This window comes from Triturus cristatus, chromosome 2_1 (genome assembly GCF_964204655.1).
Source record: "Triturus cristatus chromosome 2_1, aTriCri1.1, whole genome shotgun sequence".
NCBI classification, from domain to species: domain Eukaryota; kingdom Metazoa; phylum Chordata; class Amphibia; order Caudata; family Salamandridae; genus Triturus; species Triturus cristatus.
In genome coordinates this window covers 86772582-86800571 of record NC_140581.1, presented here as the reverse complement: position 1 = coordinate 86800571, position 27990 = coordinate 86772582, and the positions used below count along the sequence as shown (strand labels likewise).

Sequence of the window (27990 nt, the reverse complement as noted above, 5' to 3'; positions counted from 1 at the left end):
ATGAGTGCAGAGATCCCGCAATGAGTGTGGAGATCCCGCCATTAGTGTGGAGATCCCGCCATGAGTGCGGAGATCCCACTATGAGTGTGGAGATCCTCCCATAAGTGCGGAGATCCCACCATGAGTGTGGAGATCCCGCCATGAGTGTGGAGATCCCGATATGAATGTGGAGATCCCGCCATGAGTGTGGAGATCCCGATATGAATGTGGAGATCCCGCCATGAGTGTGGAGATCCTGCCATGAGTGCGGAGATCCTGCCATGAGTGCGGAGATCCCGCCATGAGTGTGGAGATCCTGCCATGAGTGCGGAGATCCCGCCATGAGTGTGGAGATCCTGCCATGAGTGCGGAGATCCCGCTATCACTATGGAGCCTGTGCCCCGAGTGCAGAAGCTCGGTGTGAATCGGGCCCTGTGTGTCAGGCTACTTAGCTCAACTTTGGCTGCCTGCTGTCTCTCAGTGGGACTGCTCCTCAAAGTACTTGTGCTATGTTGGCCAAAATTAAATGTTGTGACCCAAACCCCGTAAAAATTCTGAGCTGCCTTGCCCTTCACGCCCATAAGCATGATTGCCAGTTCAAGGAAGGCCACTCATTCCCCATCACCACATTAAGCCTCGTGGTAATTGCCCTTGGACTGCAGGTTGCACACTGTCAATCCCACAATCACATCTGTCTGCGACTGAAAGAACAGTATGATTGTCTCGGGGGGCAAATGGGTCACGGTATTGTTTGAAAACTGGCGGCAGGTGGAGTGACCACCTCACTCCAGGTCAGTACAACACTGTCTCCAGTCCTGAACTTTTCACCTACAAGTCATCATTTCTGATTGGTTCAAAGGCAGCAGAACAAGACCACAACACCCAAAATGAATTAGCCGAACTCCCAAACGTTCTGGATGGCAAGCAGTGTCTCTGATGACCTAGAAAGAGGTGTCATCCTTGCTGGCAGCAGTTAGGGGTGGGCAGAATTTGCGAAAGCGACTTTCGCAAATTATCGCGAAAATGTTAAAAATCTCCGCAAACACGCGGAAATATCGCGAAGATGCGGAATGCGGAAATTTTGACATTTTCGCGCTCTCCGCGGAATGCGAAAATGTCAAATTATCGCAATTTCCGCGAGCAGAACGGAAATTTAGCCCAGGCCTAGCAGCAGTCCATGCTTCCGCTCTCTGACAGAGCACTGTTATCACCCCCTTCAAAATGGAACTGTGTGGTACTGCACATGAACTGCTCACTTTAGCTGTCTGCTCCACTCACTGGATCTGTGGCGTGCTGACCCTGCAGTGTACAGAAAGTGATGCCTCACAGTTCCAGCCCCGCTTACCTGGGTCCTGAATCTATTGCTTCGGGTGGGGCTGACCCCTAAGGCCCATGTACATCAGCCAGCACTGACTGCACTTGGCAGAGACCTGGGACGGACTGATGGTCGGAGTTGCTCCTCCCTTGTTAAATGAATGAGCCCCTGCACAGGCAGACAGAGGGAGGGGCTTCCTCTGCAGGCTGGGGCAGGCCGGTGCTCACCTTTGCCACGCCGAGGCAAACATCGGGCTGCTGAAATTCATCCTTTCAAGCATAATACGGCCAAAAACCAAGCTCACATCCCGTTTCCAGCAGATCCAAGGGGCGGGCCCTGCACTCCATCAGATTAGACCCAGAGTCAATATTTAACAGATGGCCTCAGCCCTTTGAACAACCGAGCTAATGCTTCCTCTTTGTACCAAGAAAGGTTCGCAAGCACAGACACGCCAGCACTCACGGTTGGTTCTCAGGGACACTGAGGCGTCACTGACAGAGAAGAAGGACAAGTAACGCGCTCTATTTCACAAGGGCTTCATGAGAGAGCATTAGCGCCCCCTTCAGGCAGGAGGGATGCAAAGGAGGAACCAGGAGAGAGGAAAGAAGGGGTGTAGAAAGAGGGAAGGGGCTTGTGGCTGGAGAGGTCACCAAAGGAGCAATACTGTATTGTGGGCAGCCGGCCTTAGGTGTCTGGTTGGCAGGGAAAAGAACACAAAGCCTGTAACCAATCCAAGTGTCCACCAGGGGGCCTCACTGAGGGGGGCTCTTTACACAGGTTTAAAAGGGGAAAGGGATCGGCCTGCTCAGCTAGCTTGGGCTGTGGCGTCTCTAGAAGTGAATTTCAGGAGGGTCCACATTGGGCCACAAAAAATACTTGTGGGGAAACCTACAAAGCTTCATCTATATATATAATATATGTGTGTATGTACATGTTTGCTTACTATGTTTAAAATGTACTTTCTGTGAATATATCTAAATAGGTATATATATATGACTTCTTTCCAACAGGATTCCGGATACACAGGAAGCCAAAGATATATATATATATATATATATATTAAATAAAAACAAGGTTAAAATGACGTTCTAGTTAGGTGAAAATCTCAGTGCCAACTCAAAAAACATTGAAATGTAGATTTTCCTAATAAGTTAAGACGGAAAGTCTTAATTTTATTAAAGACACGGAGGCGAGTATTATGCTATCTTTTCTTGCATTTATTTCAATAGCAGCAAGATAAGGGTAAAACTACACTCCCCAGAAGGCTGCAGGAGAAAACTACTGGCCAATGGGGAGAACAATAACAAAAAACAAACCAATCAGGTCAGGCCAACCATATAAGGACCTATCTGACCGCAAGCAGTCCTCTTTTCTTGTGCGAATCATGAAGAAGTCGAAAACAAAGGAACCAAAAATAACAGTAAGTAAACAGTCAATATCCAGGTAAAAAGTTCTTGGGTCATAGACACCATGGACGAAACATCCTGAGGAAACCATGAAGGCAAACAGATGGACGTCGACGTCGAGAACTCCGGTGAGGTAGGACCAGGCTCATGAGGAAGGCGGTGGTAACGCTGGAGTACCTAAGGGGGGGAGAAAACAGAACAAATTAGAGCTGTTGTGGAGGGATAATACTCGCCTCCGTGTCTTTGATAAAATTAAGACTTTCCGTCATAACTTATTAGGAAAATCTACATTTTATGGCAAGACCGGAGGCTCCTATTATGCTAGTTCAAAGCATATCAACAACCAGAGAAGAAGCAGTAATCACAGGTTTACAATAGAAGGTCTTGAAAACATTATCGTTAGACCAATCTGCTGACTTAAGGAAATCTTCTAGGCGGGAGCCGGACCAAAAGGCTTTAGAAGCCATGGCACCTCTGGTAGAATGAGCACCGAACACAGAAGCATCAATGCCCGCAAGAGACATGATCCAACGGACCCAACGGGCCAGAGTAGCAGAAGAAACAGGAAGGTGAGGTTTGCGGAAAGAAATGAGCAATTGGGAATGGGAAGAAGTCCTAAAGTCAGCAGATTTTTGCTCATAAGCTTTTAAGCAGCGACCCACACATAATTTCGGTTGAGCTGGGAAGTAAGGATAAAACACTGATTGTAAATTTGTCTTTGTGCGTCTCTGCACTTGAAACAACACTCCAGTAGGAGAATACTGCCTAGAAGAAAGATCTAAAGCCCTAACATCAGAGACACGTTTAATTGAGACTAAACACAACAACATAGTAAGTTTTGCAGATAACATTTTCAGTGATAGAGCAGCATTGTCAGGCCAATCCAAAAACAATTTAAAAACCAAATTAACGTCCCATAAAGAAGAATACTTAGCCAACGGAGGTTTGGAAAATCGGACTCCTCTCAACAAACGACAAACCAGCGGATGAGAGCCAACTGGTTTATTGTCGATGGGATGATGGTTAAGTGAAATGGCTGATCTGTACAGGTTCACCGTGCGATAGGACTTGCCAGCGCTGGCCTCCGAGGCCAGAAAATTAACTACGAAAGTCACAGAGGCTGAAACGGGATCGATAGACCGTTCCAGACACCAGCTTGACCAAAGAGACCAAGCGGAATTGTATGCTCTGGAAGTGCCGGGAGCCCAGGCCCGGCTGATAAAGAGTGAAGCTTCCTGAGAAAGGAGTTGGTCAGAAGAGAGAGGCCGGAGAGCTTCCAGGCCGAAAGAGTCAGGGACCGATCCAGAATGAGGGAGTGAGGGGAACCTCGAGGGTCCAGAAGAAGATCCGTGGAATGAGGAAGAAGGACCGGAAAGTCCACCGCTAATTCCAGAAGAGAAGGAAACCATATCTGGGATTGCCAAAAGGGCACTACCAGGATTAGAGACGTTTGTTGACGTCGAACCTGGGAAAGAACCCTGTTGATCATAATGAAGGGAGGAAAAGCGTAGTTGAGATGAAGAGACCAATCCTGCAGGAACGCATCGGTCGCTAAAGCTAGCGGATCCGGGCGCCAGCTGTAAAAGCGAGGTAGCTGGGAATTGAGGCGGGACGCAAATAGGTCGATGAAGAAAGGGCCCCACTTGAGCGAGAGAGAATGAAACACGGAGGGAAGTAACCTCCAATCGCTGGAATCCCGGAGAAACCGAGAGTGCCAATCCGCGACGGAATTGAGATTGCCGGGGAGATACTCGGCGTGAAGGGAGAGATTGTAGAGGAGACAGTAATGCCATAGACTTTTGGCGAGCTCCGCAAGGGGTTTGGATCTTGTGCCACCGAGACGGTTGATGTAACGGACCGCAGAAACATTGTCCATCCTGAGAAGAATGGAGCAACTTACCTTGTTCTTTGCGAGGCTACGGATTGCAAAGGAGCCTGCAAGCATCTATAAACAGTTGATATGCAATGACGACTCCTCTAGAGACCATGTACCTCCAGTCGAGATTGGCCCACAACGGGCGCCCCAGCCCGCCAGGCTGGCATCGGATTCTAATACAAGATCTGGGGCCGTGGCGAAGATGGTCCTTCCGTTCCACGCATCTAAATGGTCTATCCACCATTGAAGTTCGGAGCGTGAGTCTTGGTCTAGGAGGATAAGATCTGAATAAGCCAGCCCCTGACGTAGATGTCGTATTTTTAAACGCTGAAGAGCTCGATAGTGAAGAGGACCTGGGAAAATGGCCTGAATGGAAGCGGAGAGAAGCCCCACGATCCTTGCCAGGGAGCGAAGGGAGATTCGGGGAAGAGAAAGAACCTGAGAAATTTCTGAACGGATAGTTGCGATCTTTTCGGAAGGGAGAAAGAGAGACGCTGAGGGAGAATCTACGCGAAACCCCAGGAAATCCACACTTTGAGAGGGAACCAACATGGACTTGTCTGGATTGATAAGAAATCCGAGATCGAGCAGAAGGGATCGGGTCACCTGAAGGTCCCGCAGGAGACCTGATTTGTTCTCGTTCATGAGAAGAAGATCGTCCAGATAAATAATCAGACGAATTCCTAAAGCTCGAAGATAAGCCACCACAGGCTTCATGATTTTTGTGAAACACCAAGGAGCCGAAGAAAGACCGAAGGGGAGCGAACAAAACCGATAAGTGACGTCCAGCCATTGAAACTGGAGGAACTTGGAATGTGAGGGATGGATAGGAACTGTCAGATACGCATCCTGAAGGTCCAAGCGGACCAACCAATCGCTGACTCGCAGAGTGTCTCGCAAATGAATGATGGTCTCCATTTTGAAATGTCTGTAAACAACAAACTGATTGAAAACTTTGAGGTTGATAACCGGACGCATCTTTTTGTTCTTTTTGCGAACCAGAAATAATGTGCTTAGAAATCCCGAGGGGTCGAATGGGAGTCTTAGGATAGCTTTCTTTGTCAACAGGGAATGAATTTCTTGAGAGATGAGGCGCGACACGTCGGCGGAAAAAACCAGAGGAGGAGGCAAAGTATCCTGGAAAGGAGGAGCGTAAAACTCTATGAGATAACCTTGGACAGAACTGAGAACCCAAGGGTCTGAGGTTAAAGTTTGCCATTTGCTTAGAAAGAGCGCTAAACGCCCTCCCACGGGAGGGCCAGAAGACAGGCTTACCTTGTTGGGAGAAGTTGGAGTTGTTGCTGTTGCCCCTGTGGCCTCTCTGGCCACGACCCCGGAAGCCACGGCCACGTTGGGGGTAGAACTGCGGCTTGTATTCTTGATAACCGGCGCTGGAGGCGCCTCTGGAACCTTGGTAATTGGAGAAGCGGCCGGAAGAGCGGTTCCTGCCTCTGCCGGCCCTGCCAAAAACCCGAGGGGCAAAAACTTTTTTGATAGAAAGTTGAGCCTTGTCGAGAGAGGCGAAAGTGGAAACGAATTTAGACAGGTCTTTGACCAAAGAATCCCCAAAGACTAGGCCGTCCGCCTTGACTCCAGGGTCCTGAGAAGCCAAATTGGCTAACTTAGGGTCTAACTTAATCAGGAGACCTTTGCGCCTTTCATGCGTAATAGCGGCATTGGCATTGCCCAATAAACAAAACGTACGTTGAGCCCAAAGTGAAACTTCTTCAGGATTTAGCACCAGCTCCTCTGAGCGCGCCGACTCTGCCAGATCCAAAATGCGGGCAAGGGGGCCCACCATATCCAAGAGTTTGTCCTGACAAGAGGACCATGCTCTGTCCACCCCCTTACGAGGGTCCTTACCGAACTTAGAAAAAAAGGTGAGGAGCAGTTGGTCAATGGCGGGAGTGACCGTGATGTTAGAGGCCAAAGAAGGTTTGGGGCATTCGGATTTTAATTTAGCTCTGACTGATTTATCCAGAGGTTGGCGCAACTTTGAAGAAATATACTCCCCCACATGAGGAAGGGGAAACCATTCCGTAGAATTTGGGTGTCTAATCAAAGCAGGGTCAAACATAGGAAGTCCCTCTGAGTCCAGAATAGGTTCAGACTCGAAAGGCGACAATTTCTGCTTTTGGGGCGAAGCGTCGCCACCACCAAAAAGGTCAAAAAGAGTGTCTTCGTCTGTGTCACACAAATCATCATCATCCGTATCCTGGATGGTATTAATGACCAGCTTCCTAGGAACCTCCACGTTTTTAAGCTTGGCTTTACTTTTGCCAAATGTCAAAGTAGACCCCTCCTTTGACTGAGGCCTGGGAGGAATAACATCCTCAATCTTGCGCGAGGAAACCTCGCTGACCACATGTGACACTTTTTTGGGTAACAGAGTGGCAGGAACCAGTTTTCGTTTTCTGCGTTCCCCCGCAGACTGGGCCAAAGCTTTGGTCATAATACTGATGAGAGAATTTTCCATTGTCTTTGACACTCTTTGCATGGAGTGTTCTACTGCAGTCTCCACAGAAGAATTAATAAAATTGCTTAAATCTGTTTTAAAATTAGCAGTTTCCTCATTGTCAAGCTCAGGAGAGCTGGGAATCTCCATTGTAATAGAAACTGGCAAATAAGGGGTTAACCGTGTCAAGAGAACCAAGGGGGCGTGTACCAGCAAGCTTGCCGGTGAAAGAAGAGCCTGAGGAGGTGTGTCACCAAGCCGGCAGAGGAGCGCTGAGGAGAGCGCGTGAAAGCAGCAATATAGAGGCAGATAGCGGTGGGAAAGGCGAGGCGGCACAGAGGCAGCAAACGTGAGGAGAAACAAAACCGGCAAAGTAAACACAGCGCGCGCGCGCGTGGGAGCAGACGCGTCAAACTGACAACCGAGGGGGGAATGAAAAAACGTAGTTGGAAACAAAGCCGTAACCACGGCAACTCAGCGTGTGAAACGCTCGAGAAACAAAGCGGAAACCAAGCAACAAAGAAACAAGTAAAATGTGCTTAAACAATTGTAAATACGGAATTTTAAGTAAGAGAAATAAAATAGTCGACTTATCTGACTGCAAGCAGCAAGAAAAGAGGACTGCTTGCGGTCAGATAGGTCCTTATATGGTTGGCCTGACCTGATTGGTTTGTTTTTTGTTATTGTTCTCCCCATTGGCCAGTAGTTTTCTCCTGCAGCCTTCTGGGGAGTGTAGTTTTACCCTTATCTTGCTGATATTGAAATAAATGCAAGAAAAGATAGCATAATAGGAGCCTCCGGTCTTGCCATAAAATTCACAGTTATCTCTAGTGCCCTAACGCAACTATAACTTGCGCTCCCACCTGCGACCAGGCCCTGCATCCAACCCACCTACAAGCAGCCAACTCCCTGCTGGGGAAAGGGCTCGCACAGTCCCCTCCCCAAGCCACTATTGGCCCAGGTGACCCCGTGGTGCTTTGCTTTCAAAAAGGGGAGGGGTGTGTGTGCGCTCCCCTCCCCAAGCCACTGTTGGGCATGGATCCCATATCCCAGGGCCTAAAGGTATATTCTTTTTATTACTTCCTTTAAGGAAAATGGGATGCAGTTAAAATATGTATATATATCTCACTGGGTAGTTATAGTTAGGCTTGCAGTTCCATAAGAATAATAACGTTGACGTCGTTTAACAAATCTATACAAAACTTTCCAAAACGCTTGTCTTTTCTGCCAAGTTTTTGCATGGAAAGTTTCCGGGTGATCCGTGTAGCGCGGAGCGAGAGAAAGGGGAGGGCTCAAAACTCTTAATCCCCATGCATTTTCCATAGACTTTTTAAGAAGCACTACCGCAAAAATGGTCGAATGGAATTACAACAAATTTAGCAGGAAGCTAGATCTTGGTCCAGAAAACCTGGGGCCATATTATCAAGGAACAGCGATAACATTATCGCCGCTTTAGCGGCAGGAAACTGCCGCTAAAGCGGTGATAATGTGCTTGATAATATGCCCTTGTGAATTCCCATAGAAGCCCAGGTTCACACCAGAACCTGGGCTTCTATGGGAATTCACAAGGGCATATTATCAAGCCCATTATCGCCGCTTTAGCAGCAGTTTCCTGCCGCTAAAGCGGGGATAATGTTATCGCCGTTCCTTGATAACATGGCCCCTGGTTTTTGTAGTTTGGTGTAAATACATTTAGTAGTTTTTGAAACATTAGGATACAAAAATATTTGTTCATCTGTATGGTTGGATTTGAGGGACTCTTGTGAGAGTCCCTCAAACCTAATTAAAAAAAATAGAGCATTCTGATTGGCCAGGGGACATTTTTACTCTTGGGCCATCTTGCTCATGCAGGAGCACAAGGCTCTGATTGGCTGCTAGCAACATGAAGGAAAATGTTGCTGGCAGCCATTACGGTACTTGGGGGCATAGGGCCAGATGTAACATAAACATCTGTTATTCAAACCATGATACCCTTGGGTGAACGTGCGCTTTACAAATACATGGTCTGTAAGTTCCTTTAGACTAATGATTCCCAAATAGCGATTTTTTTCTGAATCACTATTTGGTAATCAGTAGTCTAAATATATGAAATGTTTTTAATATGTGAATGCTAGTGCGTCGCATATCTCCCTACCTCATGAATATCAATAAGGTAGGTTGCAATTTGCAAACCATTAGGAATCGCAGCCATCACAGGGATAGTGACCTGCTGAGATCAAATTTCTAATTTTGAATTATGAAGTTGGAGTGATGAGCTCTACTTTTTGCTTGAATGGGTTTTTATTGAATAGACCTCTGATTTAGATTTAGATGTATACATGTATATGCATATATGTTTTAGCTATTGAAGGAAGTTATTGAACAACATATTGGAGCACAAAGAATTGGAAGAATCAGATTCAAGGAGTACTTTGTGAAAGTGTGCCATGGAAACAATTTTGGAAAGGTATTGTGTAGTATCTTTTTATAAACCTTTTTGTATACCGAAATGAGTATTTACGAAGATAGGAGAACAACATATTTTTTTTTTACCTGATTCTTAATAACGCGATGTCATATGTGAGGGACATTTTGACTCATTTATTAGTATGGTGACACAGGTGGTGCGTACAACACTTATAGCAAAATTCTTGTTTTGGAATATATCTGTATATTCTTGATAAACTGTATCTTAGAAACCTCAAAATAGTGAGTGATTTTATTGGGCTAATGATCCATTTTGAGATGACACGGTATTTTTTACCGTATATTGGACCGGAACCTTAGTTATTGTAATGAGAGGTTCAGGTCTCTCTAGTTAGGTATATCTTTGATATATAGATGCCTTTTTCTTCGCTTTGTCTTTTTTTTTCTTTCTTTCTATTCCCTATTTTTTCTTTTGAGGTCTTCCTTAGCACAATTATTTAAGAAATTATTTTAAAAATGTTTTGATCTGGGACGTCATCATAAGCTTTGCATCTGTAACAAGTTCTTTTTGTATGCACTTATTTCAAGTTGTTAATAGTGATATCTTATGTTACCAACACCCCCTGAAGAAGCGAGAGTATCGCGAAAATACATGTTGGCTGTATGGCTGATTTTGAATCATTACATGTATTTGAAGATGTTTACTGATGTATGTGCGTGGTTGTGATACTCCTGTACTATATCAACTGAAGACTAACTATTTCAAGTGTCCAAGAGAAGAACGTGCAACAAAAAAAAAGGATTTACATGGACACGTTTATTGGTATTTGTGTTTTTCTTAGCTCATGACTAAATGTATGTACATTGTGAGGTGCCCCGGTAAAGAGGAGCGATGCAGGCCAACCAGAGGTGTGGAAAAGGGGACCCAAATACTGTCTCACGGCTGCCTTTTTGTGCACTGCAAAAAAGGGTCGATTTTGTGCTGAAAATTATGATTTCCCTCAAATATGTAAGAAGTGAAAAAAAGTAAAACAATTTTTATAGATAAAAAAACCAGAGAAAAAAATCCATGCACACAGTCAAAGGGTGTGCATAACAGGAATTGAGTGCCTGCTCTGGCAAACAGGCATGGGCTGGTACCCAGGGCCAGGTTTGTTATGGCCAGGCCCTGTGGCCAACCCCTCGGCTCAAGGCCAAAGACTTCACATTTTGTCATGACACTTTCCCACTTTCAACAATGGTAATAAATAGCATATTACAATCTGCATGTATAACCCTGGAGGGATGTCTAGTCAATATTCTCTCTAGATCATATCAGCTGGAGCTGTTCTAGAGAGGGCTAGGAGGCGGAATGAAAGAAGGATGGGGCTTGTGGAATGATGGGGACTGAACTAGAGCACTCAGGTATAAGCACTAGAATAAGTACTGGTGTGACAGTGGTATTATGGCTGGTGTACACAATATCATTGGTTATTGTCCAAGGGGAGTGTTTGCTGACTATTCACTTGTTCTAAAAATGGAAAATCAAGCATAAAGTAATGATGTTAATGAGCTGGCGTCAACATTTTAATATATTCTTTTGTGGTGACATGAAACATCGTTTTGGTCAAATCATATTCATGAGCGTATGGGCCCTAATGACAAACTGGATTTTGTAGTTCGTAAAGTAGTAGCACGGTAGTACTACACACATACTACAAAAGTGAATTTACAAATATAGAGCTGGAGACCTGCAAACGCATAGGTGTATGTTTTTGTTGTAACTGTGGGAGAGACAAATGGGAGTGGATGGAAAATGGAGAATACTTACTACTAAATGGGAGTGGTCTGTAGAGTTTGTGTAGGCATGCTACTACAAACCCATCATAGAGTAAGATTAAAGGGTAATTGTTATTCCCAAATTACACTTCTAAAACGAATACAGCCCTTAAGGTGTAACAAGAGGCTCAAAAGCACTCCAGCCTAGCCTTGGAGTAAGTGGAGCACCACACATCGCTGTTCACAGGTACATTAAAACACTCCCACAGAACACAATGGAGGGTAGGGACATAAAATAACACTTCACAGAAACTCATGTTAAATACTTTAAATTATTTCAATATGTGTGTGTGTATTAAGAACGTTATGTATCATAGAATTATTAAACAAATATTTTGACATTGAAATACATATATTTAAATTAAATAATTATTTAATCCACATTTAGTTTAAGTTAATGTGCTATAACATTTAATTGTATTAGTTCTAGGTTAATAAAAAGTATATTATATTAATTTACATTTATATTATGAATTAAAACATTTTAATGTTTTTTTTAGAGAATAATACATTTTAATTATGTGCCATATACTTTCCCATAGGTAGAATTCTGCCATGGTGGCCGAGATCTCCATCTATATGTGCAAAATTACTAGTAGCAACTTCATGTGCTAAAGCCCGTTGTAGGAGGCTGAAACCTCCTGATCTGAGGAGGTGGAGACATGTAAGGCTACACCCAGGTGTACACCTATTCTCAGAAATTGAGAAAAGGAAAATAAGTCTAGAGTTACACATAGTTGTAGCAATAAATATACACATGTATGTTTACCTTTTTGAATTGGGCCTTATCCGTTGCATACAATTCTTTAAGGCAATAAACTGTCCTGTTATCTTACAAGTACCTTTCAGCATCACCAACCCCACCCCTTCCTCCACGTGAATTTTTAAAGACCACCTTTTCCAGTTGTTTCTGAATTTAGAACGTTCTCTTGGTGTTCAGTCCTAACCGAGAACTCCTTTTAATCTTTAACTTCTGTTTCATGTGATTCTTTCTGCCAGTCATGTTTTGTTCCCTTCTAAAGCTGTTTGGTACTTCCATTAATACTGGGACGCTGTATAAAACTGTTAAATACATAAATGCCGCACTTAGGGTTAAACAAGAGCACGTGACTTTGAACACTGAGGCCAGGGTTGGAATTTAACAAACGTAAGTAAAGGTGGAGTAGACTGTATAGCCCCATGTTTAGTGATGTGCGCTTTCTATTCACAGACTAATGAGATCAAGACATCCAAATACAACGTCTTCACCTTCCTCTTCCTCAACCTGTTCGAGCAGTTCCAGAGAGTGGCAAACATCTATTTTGTGTTCCTGCTGATTTTGCAGGTAAGGATGCAACTCTTTCACCTACCTGATATCTATGATCTGTACTTGTGTGTGGTGCGGAACTGTAGTGTAGTTCCTATTTCCCTTATAGGCTCTGCGCATTGGAATAATATACACTATAGTTTTTGCATAGGACTAAGGTCAGTATGCTCCTATCGAGTACATTAAACTTCATTACTTGTGTGTGCCAGCTAACTCAGAGGTCACTAGAAACGTCTCGAATGAACAAGAAGGGATTAGTTTCTGACAACCGCATAAACATTACAACTTTGTTTCCCTTAGAATCGGAATGCATCTCAGAATCGTGGAAACAATAGATAACAGTTTCACTCAGTCAATCGTGCATGCTTAGTTTCTTCAGAGTTACACAGAAACAGATAGACGGGCGTTTCAATAAAAGGGTTTATTGAACAGTCTTGTTTCTCGTGTAAGAGATGTGAGCTGTTACAATCATTAGACAATAAACAAGATATAATACGCACAGCGTAAGCAGTAAGAAGAAATAATACTGCACTAGCATTGTCTTTTAGCTATGACATATAATCATATATACATACATAAAGAACACAGGCTAAAAAGTGAATACTCATCTGATGTTTCTAAATAGTTCTACCCCAGTGTACTTAACCTAAGTGTAGTACAAGGTAAGAGTAAGTGCTGTTTTCTATAGTATGATATATACTAAGTTTGTATGTCAAGAGTCCCTCTAGGTTCTTGTCAACTCCATACCTTAGAATGAGAGAGGTGGGAATCTCTTTCCGGGTCTCAAACTCTAACAGCCCACGAAGGGGAGTCAGAACACTGGAAGCTGGATTCTCTGCGAGCAGGGATGACAGCGTCTGGTCAGTGCGTCAGACCGGGATATGGTCTCTTCCGAACTTGCTGTGGCGAACCGTGCAGTCAAGTCGTGCCGAGCCGTGCCGTGGTTTGCCATGGTAAGGGAAGGCATATTTATACCTGGAAGGTGTTTAGGAATGCCAGGATTGACGTAAAGTCGTGCAGAGGAAGACGTCATGTTTTTTTACCTAATGTCTCCTACGGCCGCCAGCGCCTTGAGACCCTTACGGGTGATTAGTTTGCGCTTTACAAATACAGGGTTATTTCCGTACATGTAAGTCCCCTAAGGAAAGAATATCACAGAATGGGTGTATGGACTGGAATATCACAGAGACTGCATTTGAATCCGTTGTGAAGTAAATGAGGATCAGGTCCACGTAGGTTCTTGTAAGAATAAGTATTTATTTAGTAGATGGTACAAGATAGTAGTCAAGGTATCAAGATGTTAAGAAGGATGAAGAAAACCCCACCAGGAGCTGTCTCCTAACAGCTCAGCCCCAAGCTCCCAACTGAACTCAGAGCCAGGAACCCAACATTCTCATGTGTCATCATGAGTACCAACATTCCACATGGTGACAGCAGAGGATGAGCAAGAAAGATGAGTAGCAATCACTACAGAATATCACCCAGATGCTAACGATAAACATGACAGGAATGTAAAGGAGGCACTTGGACGTCGTCCTGTAGTTAAAACAGGTGAAAAGGGCTCAAAGACTTGTACTGAGTGGTGAAAATGAGGGAAGGGAAGAGAAACATACTACGGTGGATCCGCAAAGCTTCTAATCGAGTCCCCGTTTGTTGACTATTACTCACCCCTTTAAAGGATTAAGCAGGAGTCTGTTCCAAGTGAAATGGTTATTGGATAATATAACTTCGGCAGACTCGGGGATATTGAATGGAAGGAACTAGGGAAGGAGAGATCCTGCGATCATGAGAGGCGATGATAATCTGCCAGTGGGAGGCTCCTGGCCCAGGCGGCCCGGATAAGGACTTATTTCAAGCAGGTGAAGCTCTTGGGCCCTTCTACATGAAGACACAAGAGATGCGCCTACTTCAGTAGGTTTTTGAAGACTCCTAAATCCTTGTTAGAGGCCTAAATATTTAAGAATCTGTGATTCACAGACATATACTGCAAGAATTGGCAACCATGAGTGATGCTGACATTGTATCCGAACACCAGCAGGCCCCGCTTCACAAGCCTGGGCATGCATGTGTGTGTGACTGCATGAGTAGGCATACCCACTGGCAGTGCTGTCGATAGATCAGGCCTCTGATCAAAGCTATGGATGATCAATATTGAAAAGGGGCTTCCCTAGGTGGAGGCTGATGCGCCCCCCATAGAATGTCTCAGAACTGGCTGTAATGATAAACTCGTGGACTGAAAGCGTCAACATTGACAAGGGAATGAGGCAGAGCTGCTCTGGTCTTTGACATGTGCATCGCTCCATCATCAGGGAAGCCACGAGTTATTAAATGCCTCATTCTATGTTTGAATCTATTTACTGGGATTGGATTTACAGTACATTTGAGACCACTGAAGTGAATCCAATAATTTCAGGCAATTTTGAAAAAACAGAGATAAACAATGCCAAAAGAAAGGAAATAGAATGCGTAACATAAAGCAAAACATGTAGACGTGATATTACACACATGTAATTATTCGATATTTTGATGGGATGTAAAACTGAATAGGGAAGCAACATTGGACGGATTTCATCAAGAAATAAATGAAGCGACCCTTCTAAATGGTGAGAATCTGCTCCAGATCAATGGCCGCCTGTGAAAGATGTTGGCCCAGGTTTGTATAGTTGTACGCTACACTAGTGCAACTTAGAGTGATGCAATGTACTATGTAGGACAAGATGTGTTTTGGGCTGGAAAGGGGAACTCTATGTAGTACGAAAACCCCTTTGAGCTGCTTTGCGCTCCTTTGCGTCGAGGGAGTGTTCGTGAAGCGGATCATTGCAAACATCTATGGGCTTTGGGCTTTGCATCAAAAACTTTAAGCAGGTGCAAACGAGGGGAAATGTGTTCCTTTCCAATAAGATATCGGAGCATTCCATCTGTGCTGCAGAGCACAACACACATTCAATGCGTGGGAACTTTCTCAGGTGTGTACCTAGTGGACTTTGTACAGGAAGGGCGTGCTTCCAGTTCAAATATCACGCACACCCTCATTCTGCACCGTGGTGTAAGCTTTGGGTCGTGTAAAGAGGCCTTTTTGTGTGCAGGCACCGGGCATGACACCAGATCACACCTATGGTTCTCTATTGCACAACGCAGCACAGCACTTGGGATCCCATGGTGCGAGGTTGTGCTTCTCGCAACGCAGCCTGTTTCTGCACCATGGCAGGGGGTGACACCAGATCACACCTGTGGTTCTCTATTGCACAACGCTGCACAGCACTTGGGATCCCATGGTGCGAGGCTGTGCTTCTCGCAACGCAGCCTGTTTCTGCACCACCGCAGAGGATGACACCAGATCTCACCTATGGTTCTCTATTGCACAACGCTGCACAGCACTTGGGATCCCATGGTGCGAGGTTGTGCTTCTCGCAACGCAGCCTGTTTCTGCACCATGGCAGGGGGTGACACCAGATCACACCTGTGGTTCTCTATTGCACAACGCAGCACAGCACTAGGGATCCCATGGTGCGAGGCTGTGCTTCTCGCAACGCAGCCTGTTTCTGCACCTCCACAGGGCATGACACCAGATTACACCTATGGTTCTCTTTTGCACAATGCAGCACAGCACTTGGGATCCCATGGTGCGAGGCTGTGCTTCTCGCAACGCAGCCTGTTTCTGCACCACCACAGGGAATGACACCAGATCACACCTATGGTTCTCTTTTGCACAGCGCAGCACAGCACTTGGGATCCCATGGTGCGAGGCTGTGCTTCACGCAACGCAGCCTGTTTCTGCATCACCGCAGGGGATGACACCAGATCACACCTATGGTTCTCTTTTGCACAACGCAGCACAGCACTTGGGATCCCATGGTGCAAGGCTGTGCTTCTCGCAACGCAGCCTGTTTGTGCACCACCACAGGGCATGACACCAGATCACACCTATGGTTCTCTTTTGCACAATGCAGCACAGCACTTGGGATCCCATGGTGCGAGGCTGTGCTTCTCGCAATGCAGCCTGTTTCTGCATCACCGCAGGGGATGACACCAGATCACACCTATGGTTCTCTTTTGCACAACGCAGCACAGCACTTGGGATCCCATGGTGCGAGGCTGTGCTTCCTGCAACACAGCCTGTTTGTGCACCACCACAGGGCATGACACCAGATCACACCTATGGTTCTCTTTTGCACAACGCAGCACAGCACTTGGGATCCCATGGTGCGAGGCTGTGCTTCTCGCAACGCAGCCTGTTTCTGCATCACTGCCGGGGATGACACCAGATCACACCTGTGGTTCTCTTTTGCACAACGCAGCACAGCACTTGGGATCCCATGGTGCGAGGCTGTGCTTCTCGCAACGCAGCCTGTTTGTGCACCACCGCAGGGGATGACACCAGATCACACCTGTGGTTCTCTTTTGCACAATGCAGCACAGCACTTGGGATCCCATGGTGCGAGGCTGTGCTTCTCGCAACGCAGCCTGTTTGTGCACCACCGCAGGACATGACACCAGATCACACTTATGGTTCTCTTGTGCACAACGCAGCACAGCCCTTGGGATCCCATGGTGCGAGGCTGTGCTTCTCGCAACGCAGCCTGTTTGTGCACCACCGCAGGGGGTTACACCAGGAGCAGGCTGATCTTAGTAGATAAGGCTCTGCGCTGTGCTTACCCTCTTGCATGAAGCAGCTCTGGACATTTGGATGCACACTGCACTTGCAATAAATTAGTACATTTGGGCCACTGCTACCAATTCAGATCTCTAAACGGCATGAGTTATAGTTACTTGAGATAACTATAACTGTGAATGTGTTTTTTAGAGTTTAAAACCTTACGTTGTTCTGAGCATTTCACCTCATTATAACGCTACTTAAACCTTTGGTTTTTTCAGTGAATTTTATTTTAACATAAAGTAATATTTAATTACCATATGTAAATCCAACTCCTACGCCACGCACAGCCGTTGGCTGAAGCCCGTGCGCAGTGGGACGTTCGTCACAAGGCCTGACCTGCAGCCAGGCCCGGTGGCCAAGCCCCCCCCCAAAGGCAGCCAGCTCCACGCCGCACACGACCCTCGGCCGGGCGCAACAGAGGTTTGACCACAGGGCCTGGCCCTGGGGACCCCATCTCCCAGAGCCCTATGCACTTTAAAGGGGTAGGGGCCATGTGCTCCTCCTCTCTAAGCCTTTTTAGGACTTGGCGACCCCATCCCTGTGGGTTGTTTCTTTTTAAAGGGGAGGAGATCTGGGGGCTGTGCACTAGAGAGCTTTCTTGCTTACATTCTGACCAGTAAAAACACACTCCAGTTGTAATTAAATCATGAAAGACTATTGAAATATTGTTTAACAAAACAATTGAACTTAAAAATTGATAGATAAACTGAATAATGAGTTAAATGATCTTCAATTTCCGAAACAATGTGCTGTGAAACAGGATGGGCGTTCGTAAAATCTATAAATAAATTGGGGAATGCATTAAGATAACTCATGGATGTAGTGGAATCCTGGCTGATATTGGTTGAGCCAAATTTGATAACTGAGGAAAATAAATAAGAAACAAATGTTAAATATTTGAGGTATGAACGCAAACTCCTGTTGTGGCACATTGATAGTAACACGTAACCTAGGTGTGTTGTTCTGTGTGTGCAGATGGTAGCATGATATCGCTGGTCCTAACGTGTTCTGTCTTTGGCGTCATGTTTCTACGTGTGCTTCTGTTCACAGGTCATCCCTCAAGTGTCTTCCTTACCCTGGTTCACGACTGTGGTCCCGCTGGTGCTCGTGCTCGCAGTGTCCGCCATCAAGGATGCAACAGACGATTACGTAAGGGGCAGTTTGTATCAATCTATCTCATTGTTTGAGTCCATATTACTTATCTACGTTTTAGTGATCGTCATAGTGACTGAAGAATCTACTTATATTTGCGGCAAGCTCTCAACGGGGACTCTTGGTCCTAGACTGGAAGCACTGGCAGCTGGAATCCTCCATGGATCAATAGATGCAGCCATGCTTCTTTGTACCATCCACACTTTCGGCCATCCCTAATGCTCACACCGTGTCTTCCTTCTTGAGCACTCTGATTTCTGGTCTCCTGCAGGGCTGCCGCTACCGCCCTGAGGAAGATCCTCCCATATATTCACTCACTGACTCCCACCACTTTCTCTATAGGAACCCCAGGACTGCTCCCCCTTCACTTCCCAGCACTTATTTCCCAAACAATCCTCGACTTATTCCTTCCGGTGCCACCCCAACGCTGCTTCATGAATGATGCTCTCCATTGGTTCCCTAAACGTTATCCACCAGCGCTTTCCTGTGCAACCCCAACCACTGCTTCCCTGTACTTCTCCCACCCCTGCTTCCAATTCTTGCCAACGCATATAGCTCATCCAGTAGCCTCCCTATGTGTCACCCACCACAGCCTCTCTATAGGACATTCACAACTGCCTCCTTGTCCATCACCCACGACTGCCTCTCTATATGGGATTCACCGCTCCCCTCCATCCGTCACGCACCGCTGCTTCTCTATATGGGATTCACCGCTCCCCTCCATCCGTCATGCACCGCTGCTTCTCTATATGGGATTCACCGCTCCCCTCAATCCGTCACGCACCGCTGCTTCTCTATATGGGATTCACCGCTCCCCTCCGTCCGTCACGCACCGCTGCTTCTCTATATGGGATTCACCGCTCCCCTCCATCCGTCACGCACCGCTGCTTCTCTATATGGGATTCACCGCTCCCCTCCATCCGTCATGCACCGCTGCTTCTCTATATGGGATTCACCGCTCCCCTCCATCCGTCACGCACCGCTGCTTCTCTATATGTGATTCACCGCTCCCCTCCATCCATCACGCACCGCTGCTTCTCTATATGGGATTCACCGTTCCCCTCCATCCGTCACGCACCACTGCTTCTCTATGCAGCAGCAGCGGCTCATCCGCTTTGTCGGAGGAGCGTCGCCACCCCGTGCCAGCAGCAGCAGCAGCTGCAAAACTTGAAAAGGAAACGATAATAAAGCATGTTTATTATCATTTTATTTTTCTCCCACCATGGAGTCTAGGGGGCCATAGGGATGAAAGGCAGGAGGGGGAGTGGTAGGTGCACTGTTGTCAGTGCGCATGACGGTTTGGCCAGCCAAACCTTTACGCGCACTGAAGCGGTCTCCAACCTGAGCTGCGTTGCTGGGTCGGGACCGCCGGCACAGGCTCCCAGTCTCCCTAGGAGCGCAGATCGAGGGTGTTCAGGCCAATCCTGAAGCTGCTCTCAAACTGTGAGAGCAGCGTCCGGATTGGCCGCAGGGCAGTCTGGGAGCCGGTGCCTGCAGTGGAGCCAGGACAGCGGCCATGCAGCCAGATTCAGGTACGTTTTTCATTTTATTTGTTTTTTGTTTTGTTTCTTCCCCCGCCCCGACACTTTGTCCTGGCACCATACACGATGGCCAAGCAGCACTCTCCCCCGCCTCCCATCCTTTACCAATCGTGCACCCCGCTATGGCAATAACCGCTGCTTCACTTCTGGGTCTGAATGGCTGCTTCACATACAATGCTACACTCATAAATGGAGGAAGCAGCACATGCATAAAGCACACTTACAGTTCACCCTGCATGGCAGCTCTGGAGGGGCTTTTCCCATGAGAGACAGGGTCTGTACTCATTTGCATATGTGTGGCCACTGTCCAAAGTGGCACAGTATGAGGAAATGATGAGTTGGAATGCTACCCTGAGCGACTGACAGTGGTTTACAACATTTGCCGCGATTTCTCCCAGGATCCTTAGTTTTTCTAATACTACCTTTTCCCATTAATATGCTTGGAGCTGATGGTCTCCAACCCTGCTCTCTTGTGGTCAGCTGGTGAATTTGATTCTCTCCCGCCACATCTCTTGTTCCACCCCATTTCCCAGTAAGGCTGTATGCAGTTGTGTGTGTGTGTTTGTGTGCGTGTGCACACCCTCACGTGTTCCTCTTCCTCGCTACACCCTCTTACAGTGCAGCACCTACAAACCCATTGTTTATATTTTAATCTTGGATATTTTATAACCAAAATGTATTCCGTGCTATACATTGCAAATAGTCCCAAAGCATACTAGGGATGTGGTTAATGCAGTACCAGAATCTTGCAAAACAAATGTAAGAAATATTGATTTGGCAGCCCCAGTGTTTGGGGAAATTACAGTTTTAACAGCGGATTAGATGTGCTCTCTTTTGTCTCTCTAGTATCGCCACAAAAGTGACAACCAAGTTAACAACCGGACGGTGCAGGTGCTTAGAGATGCGAAGTAGGTACCACTTTATATGTACGTTCAGTTGTGTTACAGGTATGGGGTATGGATAAGGTAGGCAGTGTTCCAGTGTAAATACATATATATGTTTTTGTCAGCACTCTTCATCCATTGGTCTGTTCAAATGTCATTCACATTTTGCTTCCACTCAGTATGCAAAGTTGGTCAGCCCACTTCAGCCATTGGCTCTCTTCACTGTGGCCGCTACCGTTGGAGGTAGACGCATCAGCGTGCTTGGCCTCTGACATGGAGAACGTCAGTGATGGGCCTCTCCACTTCCTGCAGACCCATTAACACATTAATGATTCTGGTGCAGTCGCCTTCTTGACACTCGACACTACAGTAATTGACAGTTCAATACTAGAATTATTAGGGCAGCTAAACAGCACATTCAGAAAGAAAACTTTGAACCTGTCATGGAATGTGTCCGTCGTTCCCCAAAAAGTAGGTGATACTGATGTGATGGAGTTTCCGACAAATCACCAAGTCTAAGTGCAAGAAATATAAATGGCATCGCCTTGGGAATCCCAGGATACATCGAAACTCTGAGCATGCGTCCCAGCTGACTGGCACAAGAAATAGCAATGCCATGCAGGAGTCTGAGACAACTTACACAAAAATATTGAGAAGTGCTACATCTTCCTATTACAAAGGATCATCTTAGAGTAATAAATATCTACGTTCAGCAGAAAAGGAAGGAGGGATATATTCAAGGCTGAGTCCAAGCCCTTGATCCTCCTCTGCGGGGACTTCAGTTGTAAAATGGGCCAATGGGGGAATGACTCGGACCCAAATTTGCAAACTGAATGCCTTGGACATTCCCTTGATTTGTCATAAGTTTGCAAAAATTGACTCAAATGGAAATGATCTCAAATGTTTCTGTGAACGCGAAGGTCTGATATCCACCCTCCCCTCACTGAAAAATGAGAACGTGAAAATCCCAACCAACAAAGTGTGAGGAGCACAGTCAACAAGGACATCCTTCTCTGAGCTGAAGACCAGGGAGATATGAAAACTGTAGGTTATCCTGGAGACTGGAGAAGATCCCAATGCGCTCCATCTTGATATTAAGGACAATATTTCCAAGAAGACCCCAGAAACACATGAACAGAGCAGCATGTGTTCACTGTAAAGCTGAAATGGAACCAGACACTTGGACTCAAACTGGAGGGGTGGAAAAACAACCACAAAATCATGGATACAGCATTGAATCGTGAGGATGACACTGCCTGTAACAGGGACTGGTTGACCTGCTATGAGTCTCTTGGGCTCGATGACTCCCACAGTAATAAGATACCCACGGGAAGCAGATCAAGACCTAGAGAATGACTCCCTCAATTTCTGGAGGCAAACTGGTGGAATCTGGGCACCAAAAGCAACTCTTTAGAGGCAAACATCTCCGCACAGGCCTGGATTAGCCGCTGCACAGCTGCTTTCGGCGCTGTGGGACCTGTGGCAATTTGTTAACCTACTAAGTTTCCCCACCAACCTCTTCAGAAAATGACATAGCTGATGGAAGAGATAATACCAGAGCCAAATATGAAGCTGTCTTTGTAGAGGAGAGAACAAAGTTGGCAGTGGACCAGCTCACAAAGGTTAAGTTCCCACCCACAGTATTTAAGCATTTCCCAAATGATGGGCCAAACTTCTAGCTGCACTTTTCTGAAGGATCCCCGCCTCGGAAACTTGCCCCCAGCGGAACAGCATTAGCATTCCATTCTAAACAAAGGCCCTAAAATGAACCAGCATCTTACAGGCCCATCAGCCTTATCCATATTTACCAGAAATGTTTGCTAAGTTCATAGATGTTTGGACATAGAATGAAAACATCTTAATCCCAATTCAGGAATATTTTAGAGAAAGACTCTCCACAGTGGATAAGTATTGGTCCTAGACTTTACATCAGCTTTCGCTGATTGGTCCTAGACTTTACATCAGCTTTCGCTGATTGATCCTAAACTTTACAGCAGATTTTACATCAATCAAAGTGTCCCAGGTACCTGCCCTATTGTATGGTGACAACTAACTCCATCCTCATCTCATGCCCCCCCAAAGGGCTACAGAGCCAGCTAACAGCTATGGACATATAATGCCTGAAAAAAGGAAAACAAATAAACAAGAAAAAAACAAGATTGATGGTATTCAGGAAAAATCTGAGGCAGAATAAAATCTTCACCTTTGGAAACTCTCACCCCAAAGATGTAAACACCTTTTCATACTTCGGGCTACCTAAAGTGGGGCTTATTCCTCCAAAAGGCAATTGACATATCTGAGGCATTGCCGAATGCTGTCCTCAGACTCTCCTGCTCATTAGGCCACTGTTTCTTAAACTTTATTGGCAAAGTGGTGCAAGCCAAGGTCAGACGGCAAATCGCACATGGAGCAGAAATACGCGGTCTGGAGAACAATAGGTGACCTCACAAAAAAAAAATATGGATGTCACTAGTTTTGCTACCAGCTGTATCTCCACCATCGCCCTGAAATTGACACTGGTGACAACTCCATCTAAAACAGAAGCCAAGCGTCACCAATAAAATACGGGGTAAAAAGTCTGAAATCGGCCCGGAAAACCAAGTGGACAGAACTTGTCAGGAACACTTCTTCCTGCACATAAAATCCACCTACGCACACACCTGGGCGATGGAAACCCAACGCCTTGGCCTTGCGTGGAAACCCAACAACTTCAGTTTGAGTCTCATGCCCAACAGAATGCATCTCAAAAGCCTTTCTGAAGCTCCTCCAGGAATCCAAGCAGAGAGCCCTGGAGGACCTTCATCTAGCCGATCAACCCTATCTGGCTCACCCCAGAGAGAGGAGGAGACTGTTTGCAATGGTGGTAAGCGGGGCCCTTCCGCTGAGGACCCTCAGAAATCTTGCAGCCCCGGCGACTGCACCTGTAGCAAGTCTTGCCCCACTTTGCGGGCACCTCTCCACACCATAAAGTAGTTAGAGACATCTCGGAGGCTTCAAAAAGACCAATGGGTTGACATCTTGTGCACATTTAGCACTAAAGAGTCGCTCGCACTGGTTTGAAGCGCGCCGGCAACGGACACTCTTGTGGTGACATTTGTATCCCTAAACCAAGTGCCATTCACACTGTTTATGAGTGCTATAATATTTTGCACTAATTGTTTGGTGCAAATGTTGGTACAGAGGAAAAGTAAAAGTGCCAAGCACAAAAGGAAATGTGCTCTGCACTGTTGTAAAATTCATACCTTGTGCGGTATCATAGTAAACGGTGACCAACAATTAAACTTTGAATATTTGTCCAACAGATTCACCAATGAAAAATGGATGAACATTCAGGTTGGTGACATCATCAAGCTTGAAAACAACAATTTTGTGACGGTAAGTGAGTTGTTTGTGATTTGATTTTCCAAAAACATTTTTCAATCAACACACAGAAAAAAGAATGTTCTGTAAAATATATGAATGATTTGCTTCCAGCCTCTTATCTGTACACCATGCACACACAGTGGCCCAAATTTTCTAACAGTTTGCGTTGTAGTTGTACTACTGTTTAGGCGCAGCCACAATGCAAAATGTATTTCGCGATTTACAAAGTGACGCAAATCCTGATTGCCTTGCGTTACCTTTCGTTGTGGGAGGAGTTACATAGGTGGAGCAGGGCCATTCTTACGCAAACACCGATGTATTTCCATGCAAACCCAGATTTACTAAAGTCTGTAAACCCGAGTCTGTGCCTATCTGAGGCTGGCACACCGAGGAGAAATATCTTTATTTGAACCTGTTCATTCCTCCTTGCCTGTATGCTGCGTTCTACTGCACACATACAAAGAGGCATGAGCCTCTGCACACATACAAAGAGGCATGAGCCTCTGCACACATACAAACATACACAGAGGCATGAGCCTCTGCACACATACAAAGAGGCATGAGCCTCTGCACACATACACAGAGGCATGAGCCCCTGCACACATACAAAGAGGCATGAGCCTCTGCAAACATACAAAGAGGCACGAGCCTCTGCACACATACAAAGAGGCATGAGCCTCTGCACACATACACAGAGGCATGAGCCTCTGCACACATACAAAGAGGCATGCGCCTCTGCACACATACAAAGAGGCACGAGCCTCTGCACACATACAAAGAGGCATGAGCCTCTGCACACATACAAAGAGGCACGAGCCTCTGCACACATACAAAGAGGCATGAGCCTCTGTACACATACAAAGAGGCACGAGCCTCAGCACACATACAAAGAGGCACGAGCCTCTGCACACATACAAAGAGGCATGAGCCTCTGTACACATACACAGAGGCATGAGCCTCTGCACACATACAAAGAGGCACGAGCCTCTGCACACATACAAAGAGGCATGAGCCTCTGCACACATACAAAGAGGCATGAGCCTCTGCACAAAGAGGCATGAGCCCCTGCACACATACAAAGAGGCATGAGCCTCTGCACACATACAAAGAGGCATGAGCCCCTGCACACATACAAAGAGGCATGTGCCTCTGCACACATACAAAGAGGCATGTGCCTCTGCACACATACACAGAGGCATGAGCCTCGGCACACATACAAAGAGGCATGAGCCTCTGCACACATACAAAGAGGCATGAGCCTCTGCACACATACAAAGAGGCATGAGCCTCTGCACACATACAAAGAGGCATGAGCCTCTGCACACATACACAGAGGCATGAGCCTCGGCACACATACAAAGAGGCATGAGCCTCTGCACACATACAAAGAGGCATGAGCCTCTGCACACATACAAAGAGGCATGAGCCTCTGCACACATACAAAGAGGCATGAGCCTCTGCACACATACAAAGAGGCATGAGCCTCTGCACAAAGAGGCATGAGCCCCTGCACACATACAAAGAGGCATGAGCCCCTGCACACATACAAAGAGGCATGAGCCTCTGCACACATACAAAGAGGCATGAGCCTCTGCACACATACAAAGAGGCATGAGCCTCTGCACACATACAAAGAGGCATGAGCCTCTGTACACATACAAAGAGGCATGAGCCTCTGCACACATACAAAGAGGCACGAGCCTCTGCACACATACAAAGAGGCATGAGCCTCTGCACACATACAAAGAGGCATGAGCCTCTGCACACATACAAAGAGGCATGAGCCTCTGTACACATACACAGAGGCATGAGCCTCGGCACACATACAAAGAGGCATGAGCCTCTGCACATATACAAAGAGGCATGAGCCTCTGTACACATACACAGAGGCATGAGCCTCGGCACACATACAAAGAGGCATGAGCCTCTGCACACATACAAAGAGGCATGAGCCTCTGCACACATACAAAGAGGCATGAGCCTCTGCACAAAGAGGCATGAGCCCCTGCACACATACAAAGAGGCATGAGCCTCTGCACACATACAGAGGCATGAGCCTCTGCACACATACAAAGAGGCATGAGCCTCTGCACACATACAAAGAGGCATGAGCCTCTGCACACATACAAAGAGGCATGAGCCTCTGCACACATACAAAGAGGCATGAGCCCCTGCACACATACAAAGAGGCATGAGCCCCTGCACACATACAAAGAGGCATGAGCCTCTGTACACATACAAAGAGGCATGAGCCTCTGCACACATACAAAGAGGCATGAGCCTCTGCACACATACAAAGAGGCATGAGCCTCTGCACACATACAAAGAGGCATGAGCCTCTGCACACATACAAAGAGGCATGAGCCTCTGCACACATACACAGAGGCATGAGCCTCTGCACACACATACAAAGAGGCATGAGCCTCTGCACACATACAAAGAGGCATGAGCCTCTGCACACATACACAGAGGCATGAGCCTCTGCACACATACAAAGAGGCATAAGTCTCTGCACACATACAAAGAGGCATGAGCCTCTGGACACATACAAAGAGGCATGAGCCTCTGCACACATACAAAGAGGCATGAGCCTCTGCACACATACAAAGAGGCATAAGCCTCTGTACACATACACAGGCATGAGCCTCTGCACACATACAAAGAGGCATGAGCCTCTGCACACATACAAAGAGGCATGAGCCTCTGCACACATACAAAGAGGCATGAGCCTCTGCACACATACAAAGAGGCATGAGCCTCTGCACACATGAGAGGCATGAGCCTCTGCACACATGAGAGTCATGAGCCTCTGCACACATACAAAGAGGCATGAGCCCCTGCACACATACAAAGAGGCATGAGCCTCTGCACACATACAAAGAGGCATGAGCCTCTGCACACATGAGAGGCATGAACCTCTGCACACATACAAAGAGGCATGAGCCTCTGTACACATACACAGAGGCATGAGCCTCGGCACACATACAAAGAGGCATGAGCCTCTGCACACATACACAGAGGCATGAGCCTCTGCACACATACAAAGAGACATGAGCCTCTGCACACATACAAAGAGGCATGAGCCTCTAAGAATAGCTTTTGTGCAGGAAGGCACTCCTTCTGACTCCAGCACAGGTACCCCTGCGTTGTGGAGCAGGGGTGCACTACATTGATGCTACGCTGCCACATGTGCACCAGTACCACGAGAGACCAGAATCGGGCACTATCTTAGTAAATACAGTGCATTCCTGCGCTCTCTCTTTCATGCAACGCGGTGCTGCCAGTTCCCTTGCTGCATTGCGTGAAAGTGTTTTAAATCTGGGCCAGTATGAGTATGTATGTAGAGTATGACTGAATCTGCCATACTACAAAATGTGTGATTTTAACAAGGCTTCTGATGTAACACCCTCCTCCCAAAAATGATGTACCACTGTGGAAACGTGTTAAACTGCAGCTGAAAATCTCAATATTTCTACTCTCAAAGCTGGTTTCCAGTACATGACATGCTTCGTCCTGATTCCTTTATCTGATTTCAGAGCAGCATTTTTAATTGACTATTTCCACTTGTGTTGTTCCTTTTTGTGTAGGCAGACCTCCTGTTGCTGTCCAGCAGCGAGCCCCACAGCCTGATATACATCGAAACTGCCGAACTCGATGGGTAAGTAATGCCGCCTGGCAACTACTGGCCCAGTTCACGTCTTTATTTTAAAATACATTGTGGTTGCAGATGGCAGCTGCTGAGTCATAGAATCTTACTCCTGTGGACAATCCTCAAGGGGCACTTAGGTGCAGGAGCAATAATTGTAGAAATGCGCGGCGTGTGTACATGTAT

General features: G+C 46.4%; 1 protein-coding gene across 3 annotated transcripts in view; it reads left to right on the top strand.

Annotated features, from left to right (window-relative positions):
• Positions 1-27990, top strand: part of LOC146863805 (phospholipid-transporting ATPase ID-like) — a 696782-nt gene that overhangs the window by 450268 nt on the left and 218524 nt on the right. For all 3 annotated transcript variants that reach the window (XM_085628123.1, XM_085628125.1, XM_085628124.1), the window contains exons 4-8: positions 12466-12579; positions 18269-18367; positions 20758-20819; positions 24098-24170; positions 27746-27816. In XM_085628123.1, coding sequence (XP_085484249.1) covers positions 12466-12579; positions 18269-18367; positions 20758-20819; positions 24098-24170; positions 27746-27816 — 419 coding nt within the window. The remainder of the gene's footprint in view (positions 1-12465; positions 12580-18268; positions 18368-20757; positions 20820-24097; positions 24171-27745; positions 27817-27990) is intronic.